At 48.2% G+C, this 26,167-nt stretch overlaps 11 protein-coding genes across 11 annotated transcripts; 6 read left to right on the forward strand and 5 right to left on the reverse strand.

Annotated features, from left to right (window-relative positions):
- Window positions 1-103: 103 nt before the first annotated feature.
- Window positions 104-1,609, forward strand: FOIG_08569 (uncharacterized protein). The gene is made up of 3 exons (XM_031208613.1): window positions 104-346; window positions 393-536; window positions 596-1,609. Exons 1-3 carry the CDS (start codon window positions 273-275, stop codon window positions 1,503-1,505), a joined length of 1,128 nt encoding a protein of 375 aa, XP_031061619.1. The 5' UTR covers window positions 104-272; the 3' UTR covers window positions 1,506-1,609.
- On the reverse strand, window positions 1,512-3,663 carry FOIG_08570 (uncharacterized protein). The gene is made up of 3 exons (XM_031208614.1): window positions 1,912-3,663; window positions 1,740-1,854; window positions 1,512-1,687 (listed from the first exon to the last, which is right to left on the reverse strand). The coding sequence occupies exons 1-3, from the start codon at window positions 3,588-3,590 to the stop codon at window positions 1,625-1,627; spliced, it is 1,857 nt and encodes a 618-aa protein (XP_031061620.1). The 5' UTR covers window positions 3,591-3,663; the 3' UTR covers window positions 1,512-1,624.
- Window positions 3,664-4,249: 586 nt separating this feature from the next.
- On the forward strand, window positions 4,250-7,069 carry FOIG_08571 (uncharacterized protein). Its single transcript, XM_031208615.1, has 6 exons — window positions 4,250-4,940; window positions 4,995-5,238; window positions 5,288-5,690; window positions 5,745-6,144; window positions 6,201-6,469; window positions 6,518-7,069. The coding sequence occupies exons 1-6, from the start codon at window positions 4,374-4,376 to the stop codon at window positions 6,795-6,797; spliced, it is 2,163 nt and encodes a 720-aa protein (XP_031061621.1). The 5' UTR covers window positions 4,250-4,373; the 3' UTR covers window positions 6,798-7,069.
- A 412-nt stretch (window positions 7,070-7,481) lies between these two features.
- FOIG_08572 (uncharacterized protein) lies at window positions 7,482-7,865 on the forward strand (the record flags this gene model as incomplete). The annotated part of the gene is made up of 1 exon (XM_031208616.1): window positions 7,482-7,865. The coding sequence occupies one exon, from the start codon at window positions 7,482-7,484 to the stop codon at window positions 7,863-7,865; it is 384 nt and encodes a 127-aa protein (XP_031061622.1).
- A 647-nt stretch (window positions 7,866-8,512) lies between these two features.
- Window positions 8,513-9,803, forward strand: FOIG_08573 (uncharacterized protein; the record flags this gene model as incomplete). Its single annotated transcript, XM_031208617.1, has 2 exons — window positions 8,513-9,110; window positions 9,167-9,803. Exons 1-2 carry the CDS (start codon window positions 8,587-8,589, stop codon window positions 9,801-9,803), a joined length of 1,161 nt encoding a protein of 386 aa, XP_031061623.1. The 5' UTR covers window positions 8,513-8,586.
- Window positions 9,804-9,956: 153 nt separating this feature from the next.
- On the reverse strand, window positions 9,957-11,665 carry FOIG_08574 (uncharacterized protein). The gene has a single exon (XM_031208618.1). It carries the CDS (start codon window positions 11,624-11,626, stop codon window positions 9,971-9,973), a length of 1,656 nt encoding a protein of 551 aa, XP_031061624.1. The 5' UTR covers window positions 11,627-11,665; the 3' UTR covers window positions 9,957-9,970.
- A 632-nt stretch (window positions 11,666-12,297) lies between these two features.
- FOIG_08575 (oxidoreductase) lies at window positions 12,298-13,383 on the reverse strand (the record flags this gene model as incomplete). The annotated part of the gene is made up of 1 exon (XM_031208619.1): window positions 12,298-13,383. The coding sequence occupies one exon, from the start codon at window positions 13,381-13,383 to the stop codon at window positions 12,397-12,399; it is 987 nt and encodes a 328-aa protein (XP_031061625.1). The 3' UTR covers window positions 12,298-12,396.
- Window positions 13,384-13,637: 254 nt separating this feature from the next.
- FOIG_08576 (uncharacterized protein) lies at window positions 13,638-15,245 on the reverse strand. Its single transcript, XM_031208620.1, has 4 exons — window positions 15,081-15,245; window positions 14,575-15,032; window positions 14,258-14,527; window positions 13,638-14,204 (listed from the first exon to the last, which is right to left on the reverse strand). Exons 1-4 carry the CDS (start codon window positions 15,145-15,147, stop codon window positions 13,767-13,769), a joined length of 1,233 nt encoding a protein of 410 aa, XP_031061626.1. The 5' UTR covers window positions 15,148-15,245; the 3' UTR covers window positions 13,638-13,766.
- A 2,681-nt stretch (window positions 15,246-17,926) lies between these two features.
- Window positions 17,927-20,989, forward strand: FOIG_08577 (uncharacterized protein). The gene is made up of 2 exons (XM_031208621.1): window positions 17,927-19,191; window positions 19,243-20,989. The coding sequence occupies exons 1-2, from the start codon at window positions 18,503-18,505 to the stop codon at window positions 20,810-20,812; spliced, it is 2,259 nt and encodes a 752-aa protein (XP_031061627.1). The 5' UTR covers window positions 17,927-18,502; the 3' UTR covers window positions 20,813-20,989.
- Window positions 20,990-22,541: 1,552 nt separating this feature from the next.
- On the reverse strand, window positions 22,542-23,345 carry FOIG_08578 (uncharacterized protein). Its single transcript, XM_031208622.1, has one exon. It carries the CDS (start codon window positions 23,203-23,205, stop codon window positions 22,630-22,632), a length of 576 nt encoding a protein of 191 aa, XP_031061628.1. The 5' UTR covers window positions 23,206-23,345; the 3' UTR covers window positions 22,542-22,629.
- A 647-nt stretch (window positions 23,346-23,992) lies between these two features.
- On the forward strand, window positions 23,993-25,919 carry FOIG_08579 (uncharacterized protein). Its single transcript, XM_031208623.1, has 5 exons — window positions 23,993-24,744; window positions 24,791-24,949; window positions 24,999-25,027; window positions 25,083-25,318; window positions 25,368-25,919. Exons 1-5 carry the CDS (start codon window positions 24,401-24,403, stop codon window positions 25,611-25,613), a joined length of 1,014 nt encoding a protein of 337 aa, XP_031061629.1. The 5' UTR covers window positions 23,993-24,400; the 3' UTR covers window positions 25,614-25,919.
- The last annotated feature ends 248 nt before the right edge of the window (window positions 25,920-26,167 follow it).

The following is a 26,167-nucleotide window of genomic DNA, read 5'->3' on the forward strand; positions in this document are numbered from 1 at the left end:
TGACAAGTCCGATTTGGAGCAAGCAGGACATTTGAATGGCTTCAAAATCGGATTTGGCTGGGACGGAATTAGATGTTTTGGGGCTTAATAAAAGCCACGGTCCCATACTTTTTCACCGTTGCATTTCTGACATTGATCGGATGATAAGTTGACACTGATTCACTTGCTATTAGCAACATTTCAAGAATCGTCTATAATTTCCAGGATTTGCTTGATCATTCATCCCATCTTGTCACGCCACAACTCAGCAACTCCATCTCGAATTCATCAGCATGTCCACCAAAAAGTCGATGCGGTCTATCATGGCCAGAATCACAGGTCAACACCGACCTCGTCTCACAATACGGTACATCTTCCAGCACCAGCTCTCTGACCCCTGGCTGACCTTGCAGACCGGACTACGATTACGTCTTCGTCAGTGGAAACGGCGAAGATGCAAAAGGCCAATATCTTCGCGGAAAGCTGTCTCTCTTCGTCCCAGAAGGACAAAACATTACCAGCGTTCAGCTAAAACTGACTAGTCGAATGTGGCTTGGGTAGGTTCACCCCGAAGATTTGATGCTGACGGCGGGAGCTAACGGTTAACGCTTCACAGCGATCACAAGGTTGATGCCGAAGAGGCTGTAAAGTGGCAACGGCGTGAAAGCACTGTTCATCAATGGGCGCCATTCAATGTCGTCGATAAAATTGGGGAGCCTTTCAAGAGTGGGGAGAATTTTGAGTGGCCTTTTGAGTTGTTCATTCGAGGTGATCAGGAGGAATCTTTCAAGGGTTGTACGCGATGCAGTATCACATACCTCCTGGAAGCCTGGACGGTTGATGAAAGTTCATCGGACAGCTTCAAGACGTTTTCGCCGCTTCGAATTATTCGCACACCAGGTTTCTCATCATATGAACTCATGGATCCGACGACGGTGCAGGGGAAGTGGTCAGAGAAGGCGGAGTACAACGTTTCCATCCGACATCGCGCGATTGCCCTGGGAGGACTGATTCCTATCGAAGCTCACCTTGCGCCGGTCAATCCGACAGCTAAGATCACAAAAGCCAGGTTTTTCTTGCGGGAAAAGCACGATGTGGAGAACAAATCTGATGCAGAAAATCCGGGTTATGAAGGTCAACGGATAGTGACGGAGTGGCCGTTGGAGTTGAGCGACGAACCTCAGCAACGGTGGCAGCAATGCTTACACCTCCCGATCGCTGTGAGGAACTGCTCACCTGACTTTTCAGTCTGCGGAGTTTCTATCACGCATACGCTACATTTTGAGGTTACGTTGACCAACAATGGCGTCACGACAGAGGAGGAGATCTCGATGCCTATACATCTCTTCATCTCACCAGAGTTGCCGGTTAACGGATGGGGTGTCTTTGTGAGGGATCATGTTATTGCCGCAAAGGAGGCCAACAGCCTTTTGGCAGAGGGTATCAGTGTTCCGCCGAAATACTGCAAGGGGGACTTTGTGGTGGAGGATTATGAGGTTCCACCTCCGGCATATAGTGAAGCATGATGGGGATAGTCGTCAGATGAGAGGAGTTATATTAGATGTATTTAGTTTTTAGATTATACCACGGATATGGGTCAGCGCCTGCTTTACCTATGATACCAAAATTCATTACTACCAACTCATCAGGTCATCATAGCCGTAGCATTATCAGTTTGTGGGGTGATGTAAGCCGAGTCCCAGAGTTCCTACTCCAGTTAGTGAACCCTCGAGAAGCTATAGTGAAAGCTCATTACTTACCCAGTCAATCCCATCGGGTCGAAACCAGTCGACATTGGTAGCCCAGTCCTCAAACCTAAGCTCGACATCTTCTGGCAAGAAAGTCGGCGCAGGATCTCGCTTCGAAAGATAAGATCTACTTAGGTTAGTCTCCATTGATTCCGTTGATGATAGACAGTCTGGGACGACGTACCGAAGACAACGAATTACGCGATAGACACTTGAACAGGCTGGACTTTTCATCTTAAGCGCTTCCATTCGGGTTATAGCAGCGTCGATAGCAAATATGTGCTCTGTGAGATCAGAGTCATCAGGCATGTCCAGCATGCATGACGTAAGCGCGACAGCTCCATGAAGTGCATTACAACTGATCGCGCCCTTGACGAGCCAGCGATAACACTTCAGCCGCGGGAGTTCGTAAAATTGGTGATGGACATCAAGTAATGCGAGACCTGACTTGATACACTTATCTCTTGACTCGGCGCGGAAATGACTCGCTTTGGAGCTGTGATAAGGCCGATGAAGAAGGAGGTAGAGTTGATGCGCGTAGGTTTGGAGCATGCACCAATGAGCATAGCCTGCTGTGTTGAGAATACTCCGGCGACCGTTTACGAGATATGCGGCATCCCATTGCAATTGCTCTTTCGCTACAGCTGTGTCATACTGATGTAAAATCGTTGTGTTGAGTTTGTCGTCACCGGAGATATGAGAGCAGATTTGTGTAGACAGTTGGAATAGTCGAACCTGAAACTTCAGGAGTGAGGTGTCAGTGAACTCGCATGGCGAATCCTTGGGCGATTGTTTTATACTGTGTTCTTGAATGTCTTTGTCGTTGACCCATGCCGGCATTGTTGCTTTCATGTTCAACAGGAACGTGAGGTCGATGTCTCTGAAGCAGAGGGCTTGGTAGGTATGGATGATCAGGATGCCTGCCCAGCAACGTCGACGTCGCTCTTGTTCAATACAATTAGGTCCTTCGATACCCGTATGGCAACGCAGGGCAATGGCGATGTTGAGTGCACTGCCGAGAAGCGCCCAGCCATACTCTGGTCCTTCATTATGAGATATCATATGAACCAGGATGAGAAGAGCCTCGAGCGTGCTGAGATCATGGCGAACCAAGAACTGATCTTGTGATAGGGCCGTCATGGCCGCATTTCGGTATTTTTGTGACAATACCGATAAATCACGAGGGATGGTGGTGTCCTGCCATAACACAACAAGCCCAGCGTCTGTTGGCTCAATGGTCTTGAGTGTCAATGAGATGATAGCGAAGAGAACGGCCAGCCATGACAGACTCGTCTTCTCTGGGGCTTCAAGGAAGTCCAAGTACTGAGTCTGGAATGTCGGGCCGTGGAGAATATGGAACAGTGATGAGAGTGTTCCGAAATAGCGGCATACCAAGTACTCAGTCACAGAAGTTGGGGGTAAAAGCGCAAGCAGTTGGGTGATTGGAACACAAGGCCCAAAGGACAGAGTAACCGTCGGGTTCGGTGAGTCTGGTATAACACTCCTCTCAACAGATGGTCGACGCAGAATGTGATCCCATCGCTGTTGTATCGGCTCAGGCGTCGAGCTCGGAGATGACACTATCTCTGTTACCTCCACGGATTGAACCTGGACTTGCTGCTGAGGCACAGAGTCAACAACCTCAAGCCTAGTCCTCCTTCGCTTCTGCGGACCCGTAAAGCTTGATCCATAGGCGCAAGAATCTTGCCAGCCTCGTTTGAGGCACGTCGCACACGGCAGTCCCCGGTCGCATTTCAGCTTGGAGTGTCTGCAGGGATCGCAGTTCAAGGGTTTTCTGGGGCGTCGCTTCTGGACTTGGCTGCGGTTTGGGGAGCTTGAACTGCACGGACTTAGTTGCTCCATACTTAGGTGAGTATGCGAGTGTGAATCGGTAACGGGGAAATTTTGTGGTGATGTCCGAGAATTGAGATTGAATGGTTTGGATGGAGTAAGGCCAGAGCAAAATCGGAGTCGGAATCGGAGATCGGATTCAGGCTGATGTGATTACGTGAGGTTTTGAGCCAATCAACGCGAAGCCCTGTTAGAATCGTACTTGACGCGTGAATATCATGACAAATTGGACTACCCGGAACCTCTCGAGGAGGATCTATACAATCCTTACCGTATGACTCAATCACTGCCAGGAAATTAACGGGGAATGATTGCACTTACCTTTGACTTCGTGATTGATCACATGTGGTGCTGGAGAAGCTGCCTTCACTATGACGGCAGTGGCAGACAAACTCCGCAGCACGCAGCTGTCATTCTTGAGTCTTCATACCACAGAAGAGTCACTATCGTAAATGCTGGGATACGTTTTCCCATTACCGGTCACCGTCCTAGACTAGCTTGAGACTAACATCCCTCATTTTTATTCCTCATTAGATATTCCATAAAGGTGCCTTGATCACATTACTTGCCCAGCTTACAACGATTACTTGGGCTTGTGACGTCGTAAAGAATTTCGCCCCTTTGTGAACAAAAGTCTTAAAGTTATGCGAAATCGAATTAGAGCTTATCAAAGAAGATAAATATTACGTCTCCACCAATAGCTTGATGAAGTTGTGGCCATGTCTAGATAGGAAAAAAAGCTTGTATTTGCACGCGTCTGCCTGATTTCTAAGTTCACGAAACGAATTCACGCCCATGTTTTCTCAGACCACAAAAGCCCACGTTCCCTCCTATGTTTTGCTTAAATACCATGAAGCTTCCGCATTTCAGGCCCTTCCATCACCGGCCTTCTTCTCCATGAAGTTCTTCCTACTGTTGCTTCTAAAACTACATCTCGGCCTGCTATACGCGTGCTTAGTCGTCAACCAGCCACAGTTATTCCTCCCCTGGAGTTCGTCGACCATGGCGACACCAACGCATCTTTATCCAGGCGTAAATCTCGCCCTGCGAGAAATGCCTGAGAGGGAATTCAACTTCAAAGATGAGTATTTGTTTTATCCCATTGGATTTCCCGAATACTCGGGGAGCGAATCTACCATCATGCCGGTGAAAGAGGTTGCGATGATGATTCTCATGGATGTATTCACGGATAAACCAGATTGGCACAAAAAGGTCTTTGATGAGACGATTGTTCAAAAGTGGAGAGATGAAGCGCGCCAGCAGGGTGAGGATGGTTTGTACGCAAAAATTCTGCAGGATAAGCTGGGGCAGGGTCCTCGTAAGCCTAGGGATAGGATCGTCACTGATGCGGCGTTTGACTACGTGAGTTGACGGTGCAGTGCATTTTTTTGGTGGTTGGTGATTAATATTTGGCAGTGTGTCGAAGAGCTACGCGGAAAGGCAATGTATTTTGCGCAGTCAGGTCTCATTCCAACTTTTGATGGACCCGGCAACACGATCATCAAGTCAGACTCGTTCATCGACGAGAACCTCCACCGGGATCTTAACAGAGCGTGCTATACCCTTTGGAAGGATCAAGAAGGCAATGTCGACTGGCATCCGCGAAGCAACCATATGGTCCAAAACCTCATCCATCCTTCCATGCACAATTTCGTCTACGGTATCTCCTCTGCACCAGGAACTAAAGGCTTGTTACTGATAATCAACAGATCGTTCACCGTTCATTCAAGATGAAGTTGTCGGCGTATCGAACGCACTTGATTTCATGGGCAAAGGCGAACCCGTGAGAGGGCAGACCCCTCTAGTCCGAGAGAATGAGTTCCGGTCAAAATTTGGGATTGGTTCAGGCAAGGTTCTCCCGGAGTACTGGTCCGATAGATACCAGTGGCTCCCCGCCAACGTTGGGTTTCGCGAGGACGGCAGTGCTGAGTTCACGAGCTACGTGAATAATCTCCACCCTACAAAGTTTCCTGAAATTTACAGGACTATTGAGAGGTTGGTTGACAGGGCTATTCCTGCTTGGGATCAATGTTTGCGAGAGGTCCCTCGTTTCGGCGACGAGACCTTTGCGGGGAGAGATAAGTCACGGTTTGAATGGATCCATGAAGCATTGTAAGCCGAGATTCTCTTGCAGCAGTGTTGTTTTATGTGGCTAATGAATCGCAGTGATGAGGATGACGATTTGTGGACGCCAGAGTTTGATGTGGAGGAATTTCTTCACAAAGACGTCGAGCTCACGCATCAAGAACTTCGAGACCTCGAAGAAGAGTGCTACCACGATGCGGAGGACCCAGTTGAGTTCGATGAAGATGAGTATCAACGCAGAATGAACGAAGGCCTCCCTCCTCTTACGCCCAATGTCGATGATGAGGCCATGGCTGAAGTAAAATGGGTCAAGTACCGCGACGCGATACTCCCTGATCCAAAGCCATTTGAAGAAATTGACTACACACCAAAGCAGAGCTTGTGGGAGAAGTTCAAGAAGGATGGTTTGCAAATCATTGTCAAGATGGCGAGCATTGAACTCACACCAGAGAAGCCCGAGTTCTCCGATGGAAGTTGGCATGTAAGTCAACCCCCAGTACTACGAACGGGAAACTTAGCATACTGACAATCTGGCAGCTCGAAGGTCAGATGAACGAGAAGATCGCCGCCACTGCGCTGTACTACTTCGACAGCGAGAACGTCACGCCAAGTCGTTTATCCTTCCGTATGCAAACAAGCTCGTATCTTAATGATGACATCAAGGCTGGCCAGGATGGCTACAACTATCTTGAAAGGGTGTATGGCACAGATCTAGGAGCGCAAGGTGGATTCGCTAGATCTTGTGTTCAGAGCTACGGAGACGTCGGCACGCCGGAGGGCCGTCTCCTCGCTTTTCCCAATGTCTTGTAAGTCCTTCTCCCCCAAATAATCATATTTTATTAATATTCGTCTAGTCAACACCGCGTGTCCTCTTTCAAGCTACAAGATCCAACAAAGCCAGGACATCGACGCTTCATCGCCCTTTGGCTGGTTGATCCGCACCGACGAATCCTTTCAACGGCGAATGTGCCGCCGCAGCAAAAGGATTGGTGGACTGGAAGCGGTGAGGTACCTGGGGGCCTTACGGATGTTGAGGAAGCGCGGGCGCATCGGCTGAAGTTGATGGATGAGCGGACTGCGGAGAAGGCGAGGTTTCACTGGGAGGCGATTGATTACAACTTCTGTGAGCACTGATCAGAACTTGGCGTCAGCGTGAGATGATTGAAGGCTGAAGAAAGGCACATGATGCGCTCATAGTGCTTTTCGCAGAAGAACTCTAGGGTCTCATAGAGGCAACCTACTACTGTAAGCATCATCAATCTCATGCCAAGTACACATGTTGTACAATCAAGCCTCAATACGAATCTAAATAGCCCAACTAGGACATTACCGAAGTTCTCTCATCTCCCTCATCACATCCGGCCATACGCAGCGCTCTATATGACATGTGCAAATCACAACTCCCAAAATATTATATCATCTATAAATGAATACGAGATAGCATTAATCTCGAGATTGTCTCTCCACCCAACCATAACGTGATTTATGTCCGAGACAAATCTAACAGCTGACTTGTCTCAGATACTGGTCTCTGAGTGGTCGCGGAGAAAAAATAAGAAAGCGATCGACATCCGTAGGACAGGGCCAAGAAGGCTCGTAAATTTTACAAGTGCTGACATGTGCATCACACGACATGGGGGCGGAGACGGGGCTTGGGGTATTTGAGGCGCGATGCTATTATTAGAGGGTTGACGTGTATAAACGAAAGAATCGAGAAAGGTATAAAAGTATCTTCTTGGAACTTCCAACTTGTTGATCTTGATATTAGTACATTCGCATCTCTACCAAACATCAGAAGTTCAACGTCAGATCATCACCATGCATTTCACAACTCTCCTCACCAGCGCTATCGCGCTCGCTTCAACAGCAACGTCTCAACCAACAGCCCGTCAAGCGCCTACTGCCAATGCGGTAATCATGATCGTCAACTCCGCCGACCACAGCCGCCAACCCGTTAGAATTCCCCTTGCGCAACTTACCACTCTCGACTACCAAGTCACCGAGCTGCGTCTCGAGAGTCTCAACGTCAATATCCCCGATATTCAATCACCTGAACTCAGCGATGTTGTTTGTCAGCGGTATCAAGATAAATACGGTGTCCAGCTGGGCAGCGCTGAGTTTAGTCATGAGAAGCCGGCGCTGATTAGTACCAACCCTGTGGAGTTTGGTTGGGTTTTGTGTTACCATAAGGACAGGGCTTGAATGCGGTGGACGGAGGAGACGGGGGGATATATGGGGAACTAAGTTGGAGGATGAACTTGGGGAAATTGGATACAGAGTTACATAGTTATTAATCGCAAGATTATGCACCGCCGTTCTTGTTCCTGGCCTGTTATGCAAATGCTGCAAGAGAGCATTATTAATGCTCGTAGGGCTTAGCAGATCTTCGGTCGAACTTTGACCGTCGTAGCCAATCACCATGAAGAACGTTGGAGGGTTTCAAATCACGTAACGCTGACTCTAGAAGCCAATTGGTCCACTCGTAGGGTCAGCTCTCGTAAGGAAAATGACGTCGGGGCCTTGAAGTAATTCTCCGATTTCTTCCCCCAAAAATGTTTGCCATGACCCTGATTATCAAGCATTCCTAGCCATATTTTACGTTATATTATGAGGGGATTTACTGCAGAATTAGTGGTTTGATCGCCATGGGCTCCACGGCGTGCAGTTTCGTATACCGTGGAGTTTCGTATGGGCATTGGGAAATTTTAATCCTCTTGACTGTTGCTCCGAGTGCTACGTTTCGCTTGATAATCTACAGGACGATTAAATATCATCAACTGCCATTGAAAATGTATTTAAAGACAATACTCCTCTGAAGTTTAGAGCCCATCATCACAATACAATCATAAGTCACTGCGCATCATTCTAGCTAAAGCATAACCACTCTACAATTGTTACTTTTTTATCTCAATCAATAACCAGCATGTCAACTGAATCAAGACTCTGGCAGCCCCTGAAGCTGGGAAACACCACCCTCTCCCACCGCATCGCCCTCGCCCCTCTAACCCGCTTCCGCAACGACGATGACCATCTGCCCCTCGACCTCATGATCAAATACTACGCCGACCGCGCCTCAACCCCCGGAACGCTCGTCATCAGCGAGGCAACCGGTATCTCCAAAACAGGAGAAGCAGTCCCCAATGCACCAGGAATCACCTCCCCAGAGCAAATCGAGGGCTGGAGAAAGATCTACGATGCTGTTCATGCTAAGGGAAGTTATATGTTTCAGCAGCTTTGGGATCTTGGAAGGGCGGGTGATCCGGAATATTTGAAGAAGAGAGGGTATAAGTACTCGTCGAGCAGTAGTCTTCAGATGGAGGGCAAGAATGTGGCGCCTGAGGCGTTGACGGAGGAGGAGATTTGGCAGAAGATTGGAGAGTTTAGACAGGCTGCTAGGAATGTTGTTGATGCTGGTGGTGATGGTGTTGAGATTCACGGTGCTCATGGGTAAGAACTGTCATTTCTTGCGAAATAAATCCAGTTGCTAACAAAATCTGCTCCAGATACCTTATCGACCAATTCATCAGCGAAAGTATCAACAGCAGAACCGACAAGTGGGGAGGTTCCGTCGAAAACCGCGCTCGCTTCCTCCTAGAAGTCATAAAAGCCACCGTCGAAGAAATCGGTGCCGAGCGAACTGCCCTTCGTCTAAGTCCCTTTGCAACATTCCAGAGCGCCTATACCGCCAATCCTTGGGATCAATTCGGCTACATCTTCAACGAGCTTAAGAAAGCTGGCTACAAACTCGCTTACGTCTCACTTGTTGAGCCCAGAGGTAACCCAGCTTATCTTGATGCTACACCTAAAGATCTTGGCTCAGACAAGGTTAGTCCCTTTGGGGACAGGAAGCAGAGTCTGGAGTACTTTCTCGAGATGTGGGATAACCAGTCTCCTGTGATTGTTGGAGGTGGATATATCCCTGACAATGTTTATGATTCAGTTGATGGGAGTTACAAGAAGTGGGATGTTGTTGTTGCTTTTGGGCGATGGTTCATCTCGAACCCTGACTTGGTATTCCGACTTAAGTATGGCGTGGCTTTGACGCCTTACCAGCGGGATACTTTCTATGTTCCTAAGAGCGACAAGGGATACAATGACTACACTTTCAGTCAGAGATATCTGGAGGCTACGAAGGCATAGACGTGGGACCAGGGGTTAGCGAGAATAGATCACGAGGTTAGAGCAGTATTATAGAATTATAGAAGCCTGAATCGAGCATTTAACATTTTATGAATCTTTGACTATCTATCATCTTCATAACCGTAAACTATACTAAGCTGCAGAATACCTCGGCTCGGTGATGCTGATTACTTGTTCAGTCTCGGTGCTCTCTCAGGATCTCTCCACCAAAGACAAGCCTCCGTTCGAATATTATCCTTTTCAACCTTCGTATCACCCGGCTGAACAACAATTTGCTTCGGCGATCTCTCTCGTCCATTATAAGTAGGCCATTTTGGACTTCCAGGATACCTATGCTTGTTAGGATCACCTGTCGCAACAAAACTAGCCAAGTACCCATGGTAGATATGGCTGATCTCGGGATACTGAGTAGTAGGCTCATCCCAGGTAAATCCCGTGTCGGCCGTGTGAGGAATACCCTGCCACGCGGGGAAGCTGTTGTTGGTGTTGAAGCGCACTTTCCAGGTTGGTACGCCGGCGGTGGAGGCGCGGTATGCTGTTTCTTGGCCGGGGCAGATGTAGGCGTAATCGCTCCAGGCGGCGGAGATGCGGTTGTATTGAGTGCTGTTGGGTGAGTTGGCGAATGGCGAGTCTTTGTGGTTCGCGGGATCGGGGTAAAGCGCGGATAACTCCTTCAGATCTTTGTTGGTCAAAGCTGGTGAGATGTTGTGGAGATAATCCAAGAACTCCTTGTTGGTTTCGAGGTCGCCAGGGGTGTAATACTTCGCTTCGTCGGTGACTGTGGATGTGATCGTCGGGACGTGGAAAAATGTTCCGTCGTAACCAGATTGAGAGCCAGGTTTCTCGAAGAGAGGTCCGCCATGCACGGGCTGGAATGGCCAGGTCAGCTGGGGATCATAGTCGTGATACAACTTGGTGCTGATGTTTCTGATAGCATGAACATCTGCTCCCTTGAGGCACTTGAGAGTTGCCTTGTTGCCCTTCTTCTTATCACATCCAAGGTAAGTAATATACTCGTCGTACTGTCGCTTGTACAACGGATAAGTGTCATTAGGGAAAGCTCGTGAAGTGACCGAACCAGACTGATGAATCGCCCGAGCAAACAACTGCTTCTTATCCTTGCCGTAGTTGTGAAAGTAGTGAATGCCCACTGAATGGCCACCAGCAGAGCGACCACCAATAGTAACAGCGTTTTTATCACCGCCAAATGCACCAATATGCTTCTGCACAAACTCCAGGAAAAAGCGCTGATCTCGGATCCCTAGGTTCGACAGTCCCTCGTCTTGGAAGAGCTTGGATGGCAGAAAGCCGAGAGAGTTGACGCGGTAGTGAAAGTTGACTACCACGATGGGAACTTTGGATGAGGCGGCGAATGCAGCGGCGTCGAAACTAGCCCAGCTTCCAGCGTAAAAAGCACCGCCGTGGATCCACACAAGAACAGGGAGTTTCTTGCTCAAAGGTACACCCTTGGGTCGAAACACGTTGAAGTTGAGGCATGCCTCGCTCTGTGAGTCAAGCGGGACTCTGGATGAGACTTCTTGGACACAAGCTTTGCCAAAGTCATCCGCCTTCTTCACGCCATTGAACTTCTCGGGCCAAGAAACAGGGTGAAAGCGATGGTCGCCAGTAGGCTGACTGGCATAGTCGATACCCAACCAAGCATCAACAGGCGCAGGAAGTTTCTGCTTGGTGAAAGTGCTGTTGACAGTGGTACCGGAGAAACTGCCGTAGCCATCAAGCTTAACGGTGTTGTAATGTCCTCCTGTAGCTTGCGCAACAGGCGACAAGGCCAGAAGCGTCCCGAGGTTTGACAGGACCTTCATGGTGATGGAGGGGTGAGAGAGCAAAGGGAAACAGAAAAGAGGAAACAGGCCATGTTTATATATCGCTCGGATTCATCGATCAATGCCATTTAAGCTTAAATCCCCCGCATATCAGTCGGCATCAACCCGAATTCGTGCAAGAGCCGACATCGTCGGATACGAACGCATTACAGGTGGAGTATGGCATCATCATCCTCGGTTTTCCGGGTTTAGAAATAGGCCCGACATCACTTGCCAAGTCATTGGCTTGCGAATGATGATCACTTCAACAAAATGTGCAAGAGTTGGGTGAGGATATTCAGTATCGCCAAGGGTTGGTGATAATAGAGAGGGGTGTGATTCGCTAGTTTAATCGACGCTATTGAAGAGGGGTCCGGTAGATGCCGGGGATATTATTAACCTCGTACTCTCTCTTAATCTACCGTCGGGACTCTAGACCAATGAATTGAGGGTAAAATACAAGAGTCTAATGGCATGGCTGTGAGATATAATTTCCTCCCCCCTAATCTGTCTCTCGTGATGTTTTGGGCAAGATTTACGAGATGGTGAGATACAACGTTACCGCGATCAGGCTTTGGGCATCCTCAGCATAGACATGACTGCTTTCCTTGACTCGAGAGGTGAGAATCCTTCGGCAGGACGGAATCTAAATATGGAAATGCAGGTATTATTGGCATCCTTGACAAGATTTCTACGAGAAATCAGGCAGTGGTTACAGTCCCCCAAGCCGTAAAAGGATAACACGTACCCTTGAAAGTTGACTGCGTTGACTACAAGCCTACCCACTCCAGAGACTTATTCCATAATCTTGCCGCCTTTTCAGTATCGCATGCATGCTCCCCGTATCCTCTTGCATAAAGCGGAGTGGAAGGATCCCACTTCCCGACGATTTGACAGTCCTCGAGGTACTTCCCACCTTGACCTTCCAAAGCCTGAGCGACAGCTGCCCAAACACTTGTAGCAGCACCTTGATCTGGAAGCTTCCAAATTGTCTTGAGATATGGATCCACTGCGAGGCCGCTCTTTTGTTCCTCAGATAAATGTCTGCCCAGATCTGTGAGGACACCACCTGGCTGGACACTCCACGCATGGATACCCTCACTGGCATATCTCCGTTCAATCTCGTTAGCTGTCCAGAGGTTGGCAGTCTTGCTTTGAGAATACGCCTTGTTGGGATCGTAGCAGCCCTCCATGTTGACGTTGTCAAAGTCCACTTCGCCGAAACGATGGGCAAGTGAGCTCAGCATGATGACTCGCGATGCACGATCAGAGGTAGCACCTTTGGCCAGGGCGGGTTGAAGGAGTTGGAACAAAAGGAAATGAGAAAGATGATTTGTCCCGAATTGTGTTTCGAAGCCCTCTTTCGTACGTCCTTCTGGTGTACACATGACCCCAGCGTTGCAGATGAGGATATTGAGTTTCGGACTCTCGGATAAGAACTTGGCAGCGCATGATCGAACACTCTCGAGCGACTCCAGATCAAGTTCGAGAAGATGAACGCGCTCATCTTCAGCAAGATCACCCAAGGCTGACTTTGCCTTTTCGAGGTCTCGAGCCGTTAGATATAGAGTTGCGCCAGTGAGATGCAGCGCTTTCGCGGTCTCAATACCGATGCCCGCAGAACAGCCGGTGATGAAGACGGTTTGATCGCTCAGTTTTCCTTCCAGGCCTTCATCCTTGATGATCTTGATAGCTGTTGGTCGTGAGTCTCCTGGCCCGTTGGGGGACTCGTGAATGGTGACGTAGCGATCGGCCATGTCGTTGATATAAGAGAGCAAATAGGTGAAGAGAGATTCAGCTGGAAGAACAAGAGATTAGTTTGGGTTTGGGGGAGGCGATTGGAACTGTTATTTACACCGATATTCTCTCGACATGCAGCGTTTCACGATGCAACATGTCCGAGCTGAAACGCCTATGATTCACCACTAGGCCCAGCGGGAAGCGGACACCAATTAATCCGCTAACTTTGGCGCCATGGGAAAGAAATGATAGGCCAATGGCTTCGGCAGTGGAACAATTCGCTAGACTTCTGATACTCCAAGTCAAGATTTCTGTACTCGCTCGGCATCAATAACCGAGTAAGAGGTTCAAACTATATACAGAATTGAAGAACGGAGCTGACCCACCAAGGTTCTACAACTTAGTTGGTATACCTAGCACAAGGGCTCAAACTCTTAGCCTTACTAGCATCCTTGGGAATAACACCAGCGGCAACAGCAGCTTGATAACACCATCTCCAATCCTTCTTGCCAAGATCTCCGTCACACTTCCAAGACCAGAAGAACCATCCATCTGATTTCTCAAAAGACTCAGCTTGAGCGGCCCAGTAAGCCTTGTACCATGTTTCTTGGCCTTCAATCTTGAACTCATCTGTGTTCTTCAAAGTTGAGTTCACGGATAGGGACCATTCACCAACAAAAACGTGCTGGCCCATGTTGTCTTTGCAGGCGGTTTGGATATATGCTTTCTTATTACCGGCGATTCTGTTGTCGAAGGATAGGTAGCGGTGGGCATCGAAGAAGATGAGATCGTCGTCTGGGAGGTATTGTCTTGGGTCGCCTGCACCCCAACTTTTGCCCTATCATCGGGTCAGCGCGAGATACACTAATATGTCTCTTTAATGTAGCTTACCATGTATTGGATGTGTAAGCGATCGGCTTTGGGAACCTTGAGGTAACCCTCCATGGCCTGGATGCGCTTGTATGCACCAGGGTAGTAATTCTTGATCATGTCATCTGCCTCAGCCTTCCACTTGCCAGCGCGTACGGGCTCGTTCAGGACCTCGAGCATGCCAACAGTAGTGTAGTTCCCATTAGTATGGATGCGCTTGGTCATCCACTCGAGAAACTTGAAGGCTCGTTCATAGTTCTCGGCAGTATAGAATCCAGGATTGGGGATGGACTGCAACTTGGTTAGTATATGTTTGATGAGGGGAGATAGTCACTTACATGGCCGGTGAACTGTTCGTTCGGCGAGCTAATACCAGGAGCAGAGTGGAGTCCAATAACCGCATAAATGCCATGCTTCTTGCACCATCCGACAATTCGGTCAAGATGCCAGATGCCGCCGCGGGGCCAGTATTCGCCTTTCTGGATGATATCCTCGTACATCCAGTATCCAACAGGGATGCGAACGGCATTGAGACCAAGACTTGCAATCTGCTTGATGTCATCTTCTGTGATCCAAGTCTCCCAGTGTTTCTTGAAGGCGGCGTTGGCTTTGTCCTGACCGATGCCTTTGACGCATGCCCATTCGTCGTTGTAGGCACTGCAGCCCATGTTCTTCCACGATTCTTCGGCCATCCATCGTTCGATTATGAACTGCGAGCCGAGATTGACGCCGCGGATTCTATCATCATTTGGAAGCCATCGCTCGGTAATCTTCTCGCCGTTGGCTTTTGCCGCCGCTGTTTATGGTCAGTATTTGCCATCTGCTAGACATTATAATGCCTTACCTCTGGACTGAGGAGTCCAGGCCTCAGCAACGGCGAGGAAGAGAGGTAACGCTAACTTGAGATGCATGATTCAGGGAAAGATATATTCGTTCAATGGGAATCAATCCCTCTTTGTCTTACTTGATTAGGCTATAAGAAATAGATTCACATTGCCCAAGGACCCGGATATATATGTCTGTGATCAAGGTTCGCAAGGATTATACTCCATTCACATACCTGCGCATATGGCCTGATAACAACGGAATAGATCCGCCCGATCTCTCCATTTATCTACCGTGCATATTTCCGCGATGGAGAACAATCACGAACCTGATTTGCCGGGCCGACTGATGGATCGTTTCGTTTTGGCATATGAAACGGTCGATCCTCAACCTTGATTTTGAACAAATGGGACATTCGTCATTCCACATTCCTCTCGCTTGACCATACTGCTGGTTGGCTCGTTCCAGGATTGTAGGATGCAAGCAGATGAAGGACTGCGGCTGAAGGTTGGGGTTTCAGACGAACTCCACCAACAGCCCTGTTCGTCTAATGAGAGCATTCCTCACGGATCACATATCTATCAATTTGAGATGGATCCTTAACGCATAACCTTTCATCTTGAGACGATATATCGGATGAGTCGGATTCAAGGTTTAATATTTGTTACCAGCGACGTACTGAACCTAGCTTTCAGTACTCAACACTGCTTGTCCTGGGATCTTTTGTTGTTTCGTGGGGTGAGTGGACCAGCATGTTGGCAGAATACGACGCTGCAAGTTGACCTGTCAATGGCCCATAGAATAACAAGTCCAAGTCACCATGCGAGGCATTTTTGACGTACAACAGTGTCTGCAACAGGAGAGTCCGCCTTGGCATCGGCGATACGTATGTATCTCGGTCGATCTTGTAATGTGCTGGGGAAAACGTGTATCAGATCACCGCAATTAAGGCCGGGAATTAGACCATGGTGGCCGAAAGAGGCAGGTCTAAAGACCATGGCCACGTGGGGGATGTAAAGCGGTTATCAGATGGCAGCCCATAATGAACAAGTGAGGTTGCATCAGGAACGGTATCGTATTTAGATATAGTTATGGATGTAATAGATGTGTTGTTTGCAGTTGAGACTTGTGGCTGGGAGCTTATATCACCACAGAGAACATGGGCAAAGGGATGCCAATGACTCGCTCGTACGGATAGAAGTCGTAGGGACTGCCTTCCAATTGACGGTCAATTGACGGTCTAAAAGGCCGCCATAATAAAGACTGATATATAGAGCATTCAGTTATGACAAATGGTAAGTGTCTTCCTGCATGTCGACTCGATATGCTAGTCGATTTCCTCCATACTTAGTAAATCTCAAAACTTTGAAAGATAAGTCCGATCCAGCTTTTCAGTAATCTCGTTACTGAAAGCGAGCTAGAGCAACAGGATTCATCTCGCGCATCTACACTTGACAAGCCATTACTACAACTACGTATCTGATTGCTGGCCATAATGTTAAACTTTAGGCTGCTAACACATATGATACAGTCTCAAAATGAGCATTCTGACTCTTGGGTTGGAACTTGGCTGCAGAATATCACGTGAGAAACACCAAGAGAATCTATCCAGTTTGTTACATGGAAATACACTCTTCTTTTACTCTACCTCTTCTCTTTTTTAATGTTTTCATGAGAGAGTGTACCGCCGTCAGTGCAAACAACCTTAGGATGCAACCTTACATGTCAGAATGTTCGCTTAATTGAGCATTCCCTATCCCTTATCAGCCCGTCGAACTCCTTGCTTAGATTGTCTCAGGACATATCCCTTTGTCAGCAATGGAAATAATAAGACGGTTCTTTCTTTGTTCAAGATCTAGTAGAGCCTCCAAGGTCTTGGGATGGCTACGAGTATTTCGTCATATTCAAGGAAGGTTGCAGGAAAATGGCTACCTAAAAGCTCTGGCTATCAAGTTTCTGTCTGACACAATCTGGACGTTGTTCCAAGAATCATCATATATGAGCAAAAGACCAAATAAATCTCGGACAGTCATGGACAGAGGCCTGATCCAGGCCAGGTAGAAATACTTTGTAGAGGTCCACGATGCTTTTAAATATGGCCATCGGCTACACGGCACAAGTACCGAGATATCTTGCATCTTGAGACAGGCTTCCCCTCGTATTCATCCGAGAAATACTACTATTCCAGTAAATACTTCGTGCGCTGTAACCTTGCTCTGGTTGAGAGTGCTACACCGCTCCTGGCTACCTCCTCTTGAACAAGCCAAATGACTCGTTATCCTTACCATTTACCTTACCAAGCCCCATTTTCGCAATTACTAGCTTCCCAATATGTAAATAGTAGCGTAGCAAAAGCCGTTGTAAGCGAAAACTTGGTACGATTACGGCAGTTTATCTGATTAAAGTTTTTCCCGCATGAATAGTCAAGAGGCACGGCTATTTAGCCTTGTTTATGAAACATTTACTAAGCAAATTTTGGTAAAGTATCTTCAGTTTCACGATTCGTCGATCTTTAACCAGATCTGCCGCCGACGCTATAGGATGCGGAATGTCTTCCTCCGAGGGTCGTCAATGACGTTTTGAATCGAATGAGTATAAGACATCGAACGATGCCTTCGTTCTCGAAATCCAGATTTCCTCTTAAAACGCGTAAGCTTAAAAGAAACTCGCCGAGTCTACCGATAGGGTTGGTTATCTGATGAAGATCAATAAAATCCGCCGAGTATAGGCCCGGCTAAATGACCGACGTCAATATTCGGGGTGGTAATATAATACGGTCCGAATTAGGTCTTCCGGATTGTCCAATGATTGTTTATTCAGTGAGACATTGTACTCTTCGGAATGTGGTCTTCCGAATTCCTTGATCGGCGATAAGATGTCTTGGAAGCCAACAAACACTTACTTACAGCAAGAAATATGAGGTCGAGAATCATCGATGGAGTATAAGTCTGAGATATCAGACGGAAGTCAACTGACTCTTTAAAATCTCAAGAGACGGCATATCTTCCCGTGCTTCCAGGTATCTAAGAAACCCGGCTCCCACTCCGGAAAGGGCCAACTGCACTGCAACGCTGATCTGGCATGCAATTTCACCATAAGGTCTCGGCATGACCTGCCAAGAGATGTTCATCGAGGCATGCAGCAAACGGAGCAAGCGGCTAGACGGTTAATCGGGCCTGTCATGGGCCGATTCTAGATTGGACCGAAACAGGACCCGGAGGCAGGCGGAGATAGGTAGGTGGTTTTGATAGAGGTTCTGGGGCGAGGAATTAGAGTTTCCCCGTGGGGATTTATGGGATGAATCACGATGGCCGGAGTCGAAGCGGGATGATGCAACTGAAGCATTGGGCGTATGGATAGTAACGTTGTGATGGGATCTTTGTGTTGGTGTTGCTTCGATATCCTGGTCGACGTCTGGGCCCGCCAGCCTGGTTGGGCTCGATGTTGGTGGCAGGTCGATGTATAAAGCAGGTGTCGTCCACCGGCCTGTCCATAACACAAACTCAAAGGTATATCACCGTTATTCCATTCTATAAATGGTCACTGGATGATCTCATCTTTGCGCAATCCACCAACATTTTTGATATCCACTTTGAACATCCTACGATGAACCGCCAAGGGGCAAGTGGCAGCATGGCGCTGCAAAACTCCCTCTCACTGCTTCTGGCACTTCAAGTCAGTTCAACATACGCTCAGGGACTTGAGGGATATGGATTGACTTCATACGATCCTGTCTGCGCTGAAGCATGTCTTCGATCCTTTACTCCTCTGATGCTACCTTGCTCAAGCATGCACGATGGACATATGGCGACTCCGCCAGCATGCCGAGCCAACGACACAGCCTTCTTGACATCCGTGGCTTGGTGCATGAGTGACAACTGTGCCGATGAGAAGTTGTCCAAGATTGAAGGTTACTGGGAGGAGTGGATTACGGGCAGCAAATTCGTTCCCGCAAAGTGGTCCTACTCGGAGGCTCTCATGGAGGTTGATCCCAAACCACCTCGGTATCAACTCAACATGACAGACAAGGTTCTCAACCAGACATCGACACTCGCACCGGTTGCGTACCTCAGTCAATGGAACTCACTTTGGGCGACGAATCATGAGATGATAATGGGGGCACGATATGGGTATGTTACTCAAGTCTCACTCAGAGATGAAAGTTACTAACTTGTTTTCAGTATCATTCTTGTTGTTATTGCTGTCGGAATACCGATCCTGATGACCTGGTCCGGCTATCTACCTCTCATCCCATCAGTCTACGACAAACTCAAACCATACATCCTCTATCCAAGCATGATCGGCACCTATTCCGTACGTCCTCTACCATTCAAACTGGGCAATGCTCCCTCTGTTGGTCAGGGTCTATATATCGCCTTATTCCTTGCTCTCGTCGTAGTCTTTACCGCCATCGACTACGAGCTCCGTCAGCCACATGCTAGATTCATGGGTGAACGGCGAGAACTACTTGCTTATCTCGTCTACCGCACTGGAGCTCTTGCATTCGCCTTACTCCCACTGATCATCCTTTTCCCCTCCAGGAACAACCTTCTCTTGTGGCTGTCTAACTGGTCGCGCTCGACGTTCATCCTGCTTCACCGCTGGATTGGACGAACATTTGCTCTGCTGGCTGTTCTGCACGCTATCTTTGTCTTGGTAGGCTCTGACAAGATGGGCACCACGGACTGGAGACGCTGGGGCTCAGTCACTGTCATCTTCACTGTGATTACCTGCCTTGGAAGTGGACTCTATGTTCGAAAGGCCAACTACGAGCTTTTCTTGCTTATGCACATCCTCATTGCTGCGCTTGTCATTGTCGGATGCTGGTATCATCTCATGCTGCGATATGCCTCCATTCGTCTGCACTCACCTGGCTATACGACTGGACACGAGATCTGGCTTTACCTCGCCATTGCCCTTTGGGGCTTTGAGCGCCTTGTTCGAATCGTACGAGTCATCAGACTGGGTATTCTGAGATCCAAGGTTAAGGACATCGGAGCTGGTTACGTGCGAGTCGATGTACCAAACGTTCGCTGGGGTTTGGATCCTGGAAAGCACGTCTTCGTCTACTTCCCAACGCTTGCTCCAATGCGACCTTGGGAGAATCATCCCTTCTCAGTCATTCCTACAGTTGCGCTTCAACGCCGTGGAACCTCAGCTACACCTGGGTCTCCAACCTCACCAGGAGCTTCCTCGGGATTGGAAGATATTGAGAAGTCGACAACTCAAATTGCAGTGGTCAGGCAATCATCAGCCTCAGCCGAGATCTCGGCTGGAGTGACACTGTTCATCAAAAAGTCTACCGGTATCACAAAGTATCTCGAGAGCCATGACCGCTTACTCACCTTCTTGGAGGGGCCTTACCCTGGCAGCGACACACGACAGGTCCTACGCTGCGACAGGCTTCTTCTTATCGCTGGTGGTGTTGGTATCACTAGTCTGTTTGCGCTCATTCACAACCACTGGAACGCCAAGTTGGCATGGAGCGTCAAAGCAGAAGCTCGATGTCTCGTCAACGAGATCGAGCCAGCCCTCGATGCCGTGAACACTGCACAGACGGATATTAGAATTGGTTCAAGGTTCGATGTTGCTGCTCTTATTGACGAAGAGGCATCGGCCGGCTGGAAGAGAGTCGGTATCGTGGTATCGGGCCCTGGATCCCTATGTGATGATGTGCGGGCTGTTGTTGCTGGTATTGGACGCAACTCCAAGACTGTCTTTGAACTTGAGGTGGATGCCTACTCCTGGTGATCACGATATGGCGATAGAAGGTGTTGCGAGAGAAAGACATGTGATGGTTGGGTTGTTCTTGTTTCGGCAATTTTCACATCATGTTTATGTTATCATGTCAAATACGTACTAGATAATTTACTATTATTGCCTAAGCCAAGAGTCTTGCTTAAACGAACTTGAACGAGAGCTGTCATGTCTCCAGTTGTGACTCATGAAAGCCCCGTGCCGACTGTCTGATGCAATGCTCATTTCATCTGTAGTTTTCCTGCGGTTGCTTCGGCTTAGTCAATCATAGATGCACTTTGAATATTGCCTAAACGGAACCTAGGCCGTCTATCCCTTGGCGTTCACATCAAAGTTACCTCAGCACGGCATCGACATGGCCTATGTTCACAGACCATGCAGGATGGTGTCTTACCTCCTCTTCCCGCTTCATCTCTATCCTCATGAGTCCTCTGGAGGCCTTCGGATCGATCTTCGGCGCGGCTGGCTCCGTTACCTTACAAGATGGTTACAAATCTAAGTGGGATACTCCGAGTCTCCAAGGCTGCGAGAACTCGAACCACCGTCAGCACCGAGATAAGAAGTTGGGTCACAGCGGGCATCTCAGCATCAGCACGTGGAGGAACTTCTTTGTCATGTACCACGTTTCTTGGCTGTCCCGAGCGTGCTGCATGCAAAGAGATGTCCCAAAAGACTCTGCCGCACATGCAGGTGAGATAATGTAACATCAACCCTTTGGTGTATGCTCAGTGCAACACTACTACGTGCTTCGATGATCCCACTTCGGGTTGGACCGAGAAATATGGAACCTTCTAGCCTTTCTGTGCGGAACGGGAGGAGTATACAGGCTGAGGTTGCATTGGACATCAACAAGGAAGTAATGATATGTATACTTCAGGTGTTAAGCCAATAAGGTCCCAAGCTATTGGATGTCCGGGTCGAGCCCGATGCAGTATCTTAAGGCATGTCTAATAACACAACTGACTGGTCTGAATGGAGCAGTACAACGTAAGAGTATCCGAGCGCGCTCTTCATTATAGTTTCATTGAACTTTAAATAAGGCGTAAAAGAAATTAGGATTCTCTATTCCCTTTGACTCAAGTCCGGTCTTGATAAGCTAATTGGCAATACTCTACAAGCGGAACTCCTTTAAAAGTCTATAATCTTGTAACAGATATAGTGTACTGGTAAGTGATTATCTGAAGATCGACTTTCTTAAGATGGATTATCTTAAGATGATAACAAATAGAACGATGAAGCCTCCAATCAACCGCCAAAACAGCTCAAAGCCCGACACTCCCCCTTAACCGCTTTACGTGAATGGCTGTACACCAAGGTCTTTTTTCTCTGATCATGCCTCTCGAGCTTGATCACAGCAAGCTCCTAGTGATGGTTCGGCTGGGCTATTACTACTAACAGGAATAAGAACCTGATCTTAGTCGGCCATTTACATGGATGATCAATATTCGTTTACTCAATGGTGCCTGTCAATTTTTGGACCAGACTGCCGAGTGAGTAGTAGACCTTTGAACTGGCTGTTTGGTCTATGGTTTGCAGTAGATTCGCAGCAACAGACGGCTTGTTGATTTGTGTAGTTTGTTTGGGATTTACTGCTTCACGATGGCATAAATGTAATAGACAAAGTTTAATAAGACAGACTAGCCTGTCAATGGTTCTTATATCCAAATTAGATATCCACTCATATTGTTCGAGACGAAACTCAAGGGTATTTCTTGACATTAACTGGGGTGTGCGCCAAGATCTTCAAGGGATAGAGTAAGGTCTTTTTAATGTATTGCTTGCTCAATTACACTTTTCATCTTTATGATGTTTTATCCAGATGATCGTCCCACTCGCTTCAACCATTTTCCCAGATCAAACTCCCCCTCTTGTAGATCCCTTGGATTACCGACGAACATGAAAACATGGCCAAAGTCCTCATCAGGCTCCTTTCCATCTGTATACTGAATAAAGCATGGCTTGGCTCTGTAGCTGTTGGTTTCGTACTCCGCCAATCTCTTCGCATGAGCAACAGACTGCACATAGTAGACAGCACCACTGACTTGTGCGTCCTGCGGGCCGTCTTGCATAGCGGGATACTGTCCCCAGAGTTTACGCAAGTAGCCTACGACCTTGGCGGGTCGCAGCGCGGGCTTTTCTTCCAGTCCAAGGACATTGGCTAGCATTTTTGGATCCATCAATGTTCCGTATATGAAGTAAGGCCCTGTTGGGGGCTCAAAGAGATCGACGTCAGCTGGTGGCTCAGGGGGCTGGTAGAACCATTCTTCTGGCGCGTTTCTGACTTTCAATACAAAGGGAGACTCTCTCGAGGCTTTCTTGTTGAGGGCAGGCGGCAGCGGAGGCACCGGTGGTGGCGGACGAGGTGTATCATCAAACATTTTATGCATATCACTTAATAAATCTCAGCAGCCACAGAGAGATACTGGCGCATACAAGATGGTCGGGGGATTTCAGGCTAACGATCTCATAGCTTTGTTACCCATAAAAAGTTGCATATGTTTGCACAAGGCTGACAGTAGGTAAAGCGAGGAGGTGATGCCTAACAGCTATGAATTTGCGATGATTAAGCAACAGTGGGATACTACAGGGTAGTCACCAATATACGTATATCTACAAAGTAAACAAACGTCATATCTTTATTCTCTTTGTGACATTGAATTGGCTTTATCAGATCGAATTCATGATGCAACGCCAGCCTTCCATTTACGAGCCATGGTTAACGATTGAATTGCGGGGTGAGGTTGAGCTTGAGGCGGTCAATGAACTAAGATGCCACCATTCCAAAGCTCAGCTGACTACGCCGACGCTAAACCATCTTCCGGACCGACATCAATCACCAGTCTAGAAATAGCGACAGTCTGTGCGCGCACTTTCAGACGCGCGACATTCGTTTATCGCATCGCAGCACCGTTGCTTGTGATCGTCGCTGTAGAACACTTTGACTTCCGCCCGGAACGGTGTGCTGAAAGTCAAAGCGGCAGAGACAAGATGAGCCTTCAACGGGGATGAAACGGTCCGGATTGAAGTCAAAACCTGCACGCGCCCTGTAAACAACAGTGCGATTTTAAAGTTTGCCGTTCCCAGTTTTGCAGAAAACCCGTTAATTAGAAAATACAACGCTGCTACGCCGCAGAAACAAAATGGCCGTCAATTAAAAGTCTCTCCTTCATCTGAGACAGAGCAAGGTCCCCTGCATGTCAAAATGCAAGGATCGTCAACCGTTTTGCACAACGATCACAGTCACGAAATGAAGATTTCTCTTCCATCGAACAAAACATTACTCCGGTTAACATGTACCCACGCCGTTGAAGTGGACGCCAACGATTCCCGTTGAACGATAGCTCAGTCGTTAGCTCAACCATCCTAGTCTCGATCCTTCAACAGCATCACGCCCTGTAACCGAAGCGCCCACCCACGAGGGATTTGAATGAACCCCAGATCCTTTCCCTTGGGTAACAAGCCGTTCCCCGCAACCCGGCAATTCGCCTCCCCCAACCTATTCATTTCGCCCTTCTCCTCCACAATCTCTCTTTTTTCGACATGACCTCCAGTGTAACAGAGACTACAACACCATGAGCAGGCATGGCATCGTCCTCGGACGCAGCCCTCACGTTAGCATCGACTGCTATATGCGTCGCTCTCATAGTAGCTAGGTGTTTTTACCGCCTCATATTCCGCTGCCACATCCACACGACCTGCCACCGACGATGGCGCATCGACGACTTTTACATGACAATCGCGGTGCTGCCGCTTATTGGGCGCGCTGTCTGTATACTCCTCTCGTTCACGCTGAATCCGGACCATACGTACGATCCTGCGACGGAGGCGGAGGCGCAGACTTGGGGACAGAGTGTGGAGAGTATTGATGGGGATAGAGAGCTTTCACATAAGCTTCTCATACCCGCGCGGATATTCTACGCCATGTTGTATGTGGACAGATACGTTGAGAGGGAATTTGCTGATTTGGGATAGTCTGTGGTGTTTGAAGTTGGGGCTATTGGCCTTTTATTCACGCTTCATTGATGTGTTTCGCTGGGGCAAACTCGTCACGGATGCGCTTTGGTGGTTCATCATCGCCACGTTCATCGCGGTCTTTATAACAATCCTCGCCGAATGTCGCCCTCTATCACTGTACGTTCCATCCACGACTTTTCGAAACGCATTGCTAACGAGGTGTTAGAATGTGGGCACTTAATTACGATGATACGAGTAAGCAGCGACGAGGTTTTTCGCCACCGCGTGACAGCTAACATTTGCACCGCAGAAGTCGCATGCAATCGCGCCGTCGGCAACCTGATATTAATGGCGGTTTGCAACATAATAATAAACATTGCGCTCATAATCCTTCCGTTTCCGATGCTTCGACATCTCCGGCTCGATATCAAGGAGAAAGTACAGCTTGGCTTCTTGTTCAGCGTTGGCGCTGTGTTGGTAGCCATTACGATCCTCCGCCTCCCTCTCATCCTCAACGAGTCCGTTTCTCAACGATCCCGATCGATGGTAATTTCCCCTCCATTTTCGGTATTGGGCCTTTGTTAACGTGTGGTAGTGGGCGTCAATTGAGATTCTCTGCGCATGCATCGTCTCCAACACTCCCTTCTTCTACGCTCTCGTCAAAGACATGAAACGACAGCACGACGACCGACCCGAACGATCACCGTCGAACGCTACAAATCCAGGGGACCTTGACTTTTACGATCTACAGAGCCTACCGTCCTCAGCGGGTGTGCAGGTGCCTGTGAGGTCATCGCCTGAGACGTCGAAATGTACAATACGGTATTTGGAGAATGTTTGAGGAGCAATGTTGGAAAGCGCTGATGGTGGGATAGTTAGTTAATGATACCCAATATGAAGAGTTATGTTTATGAGGCTTTATTTGCGCAATTCTTGCTATTGTTGTCTCATTCTCTTGAATTGAGGATCGGTCGAGCGGATGCAGTGATCCGACCGGACGGCGCGGAACCAACGGCCAAACTGCATTGTCGCATGTTGCGTGGTGAACCGCGTATATCTTGTTGGTGAAAATGAATATCAATAGATCAATTGCGTCTTAAATATGAATTAACATATGATTAGATAGACTTTAATTTAATTTAGACCAAACTCTCTCAGTTCAGCCAAGATCACCGCTCCGTTCAATCGGCTCCGGGTTGTTCTTGGCTCGCCGTGATCGGCAGTGAGTTCTATCTTCCAAAGAGATTTATTATGATGGGCTTCACTGAAGAGCCCAGTAGATTATAGAGAAACATGCTGTTACGTATAATATTCGTCTTCTTAGGGTCTTGGGCTTCTCAAAAACATAATGGCTTTTGATGATTAACCATAAGATCAGCATCGTTGCAAATCCAA

The sequence above is a fragment of the Fusarium odoratissimum genome (assembly GCF_000260195.1).
Source record: "Fusarium odoratissimum NRRL 54006 unplaced genomic scaffold supercont1.13, whole genome shotgun sequence".
In the NCBI taxonomy this organism is placed as follows: domain Eukaryota; kingdom Fungi; phylum Ascomycota; class Sordariomycetes; order Hypocreales; family Nectriaceae; genus Fusarium; species Fusarium odoratissimum.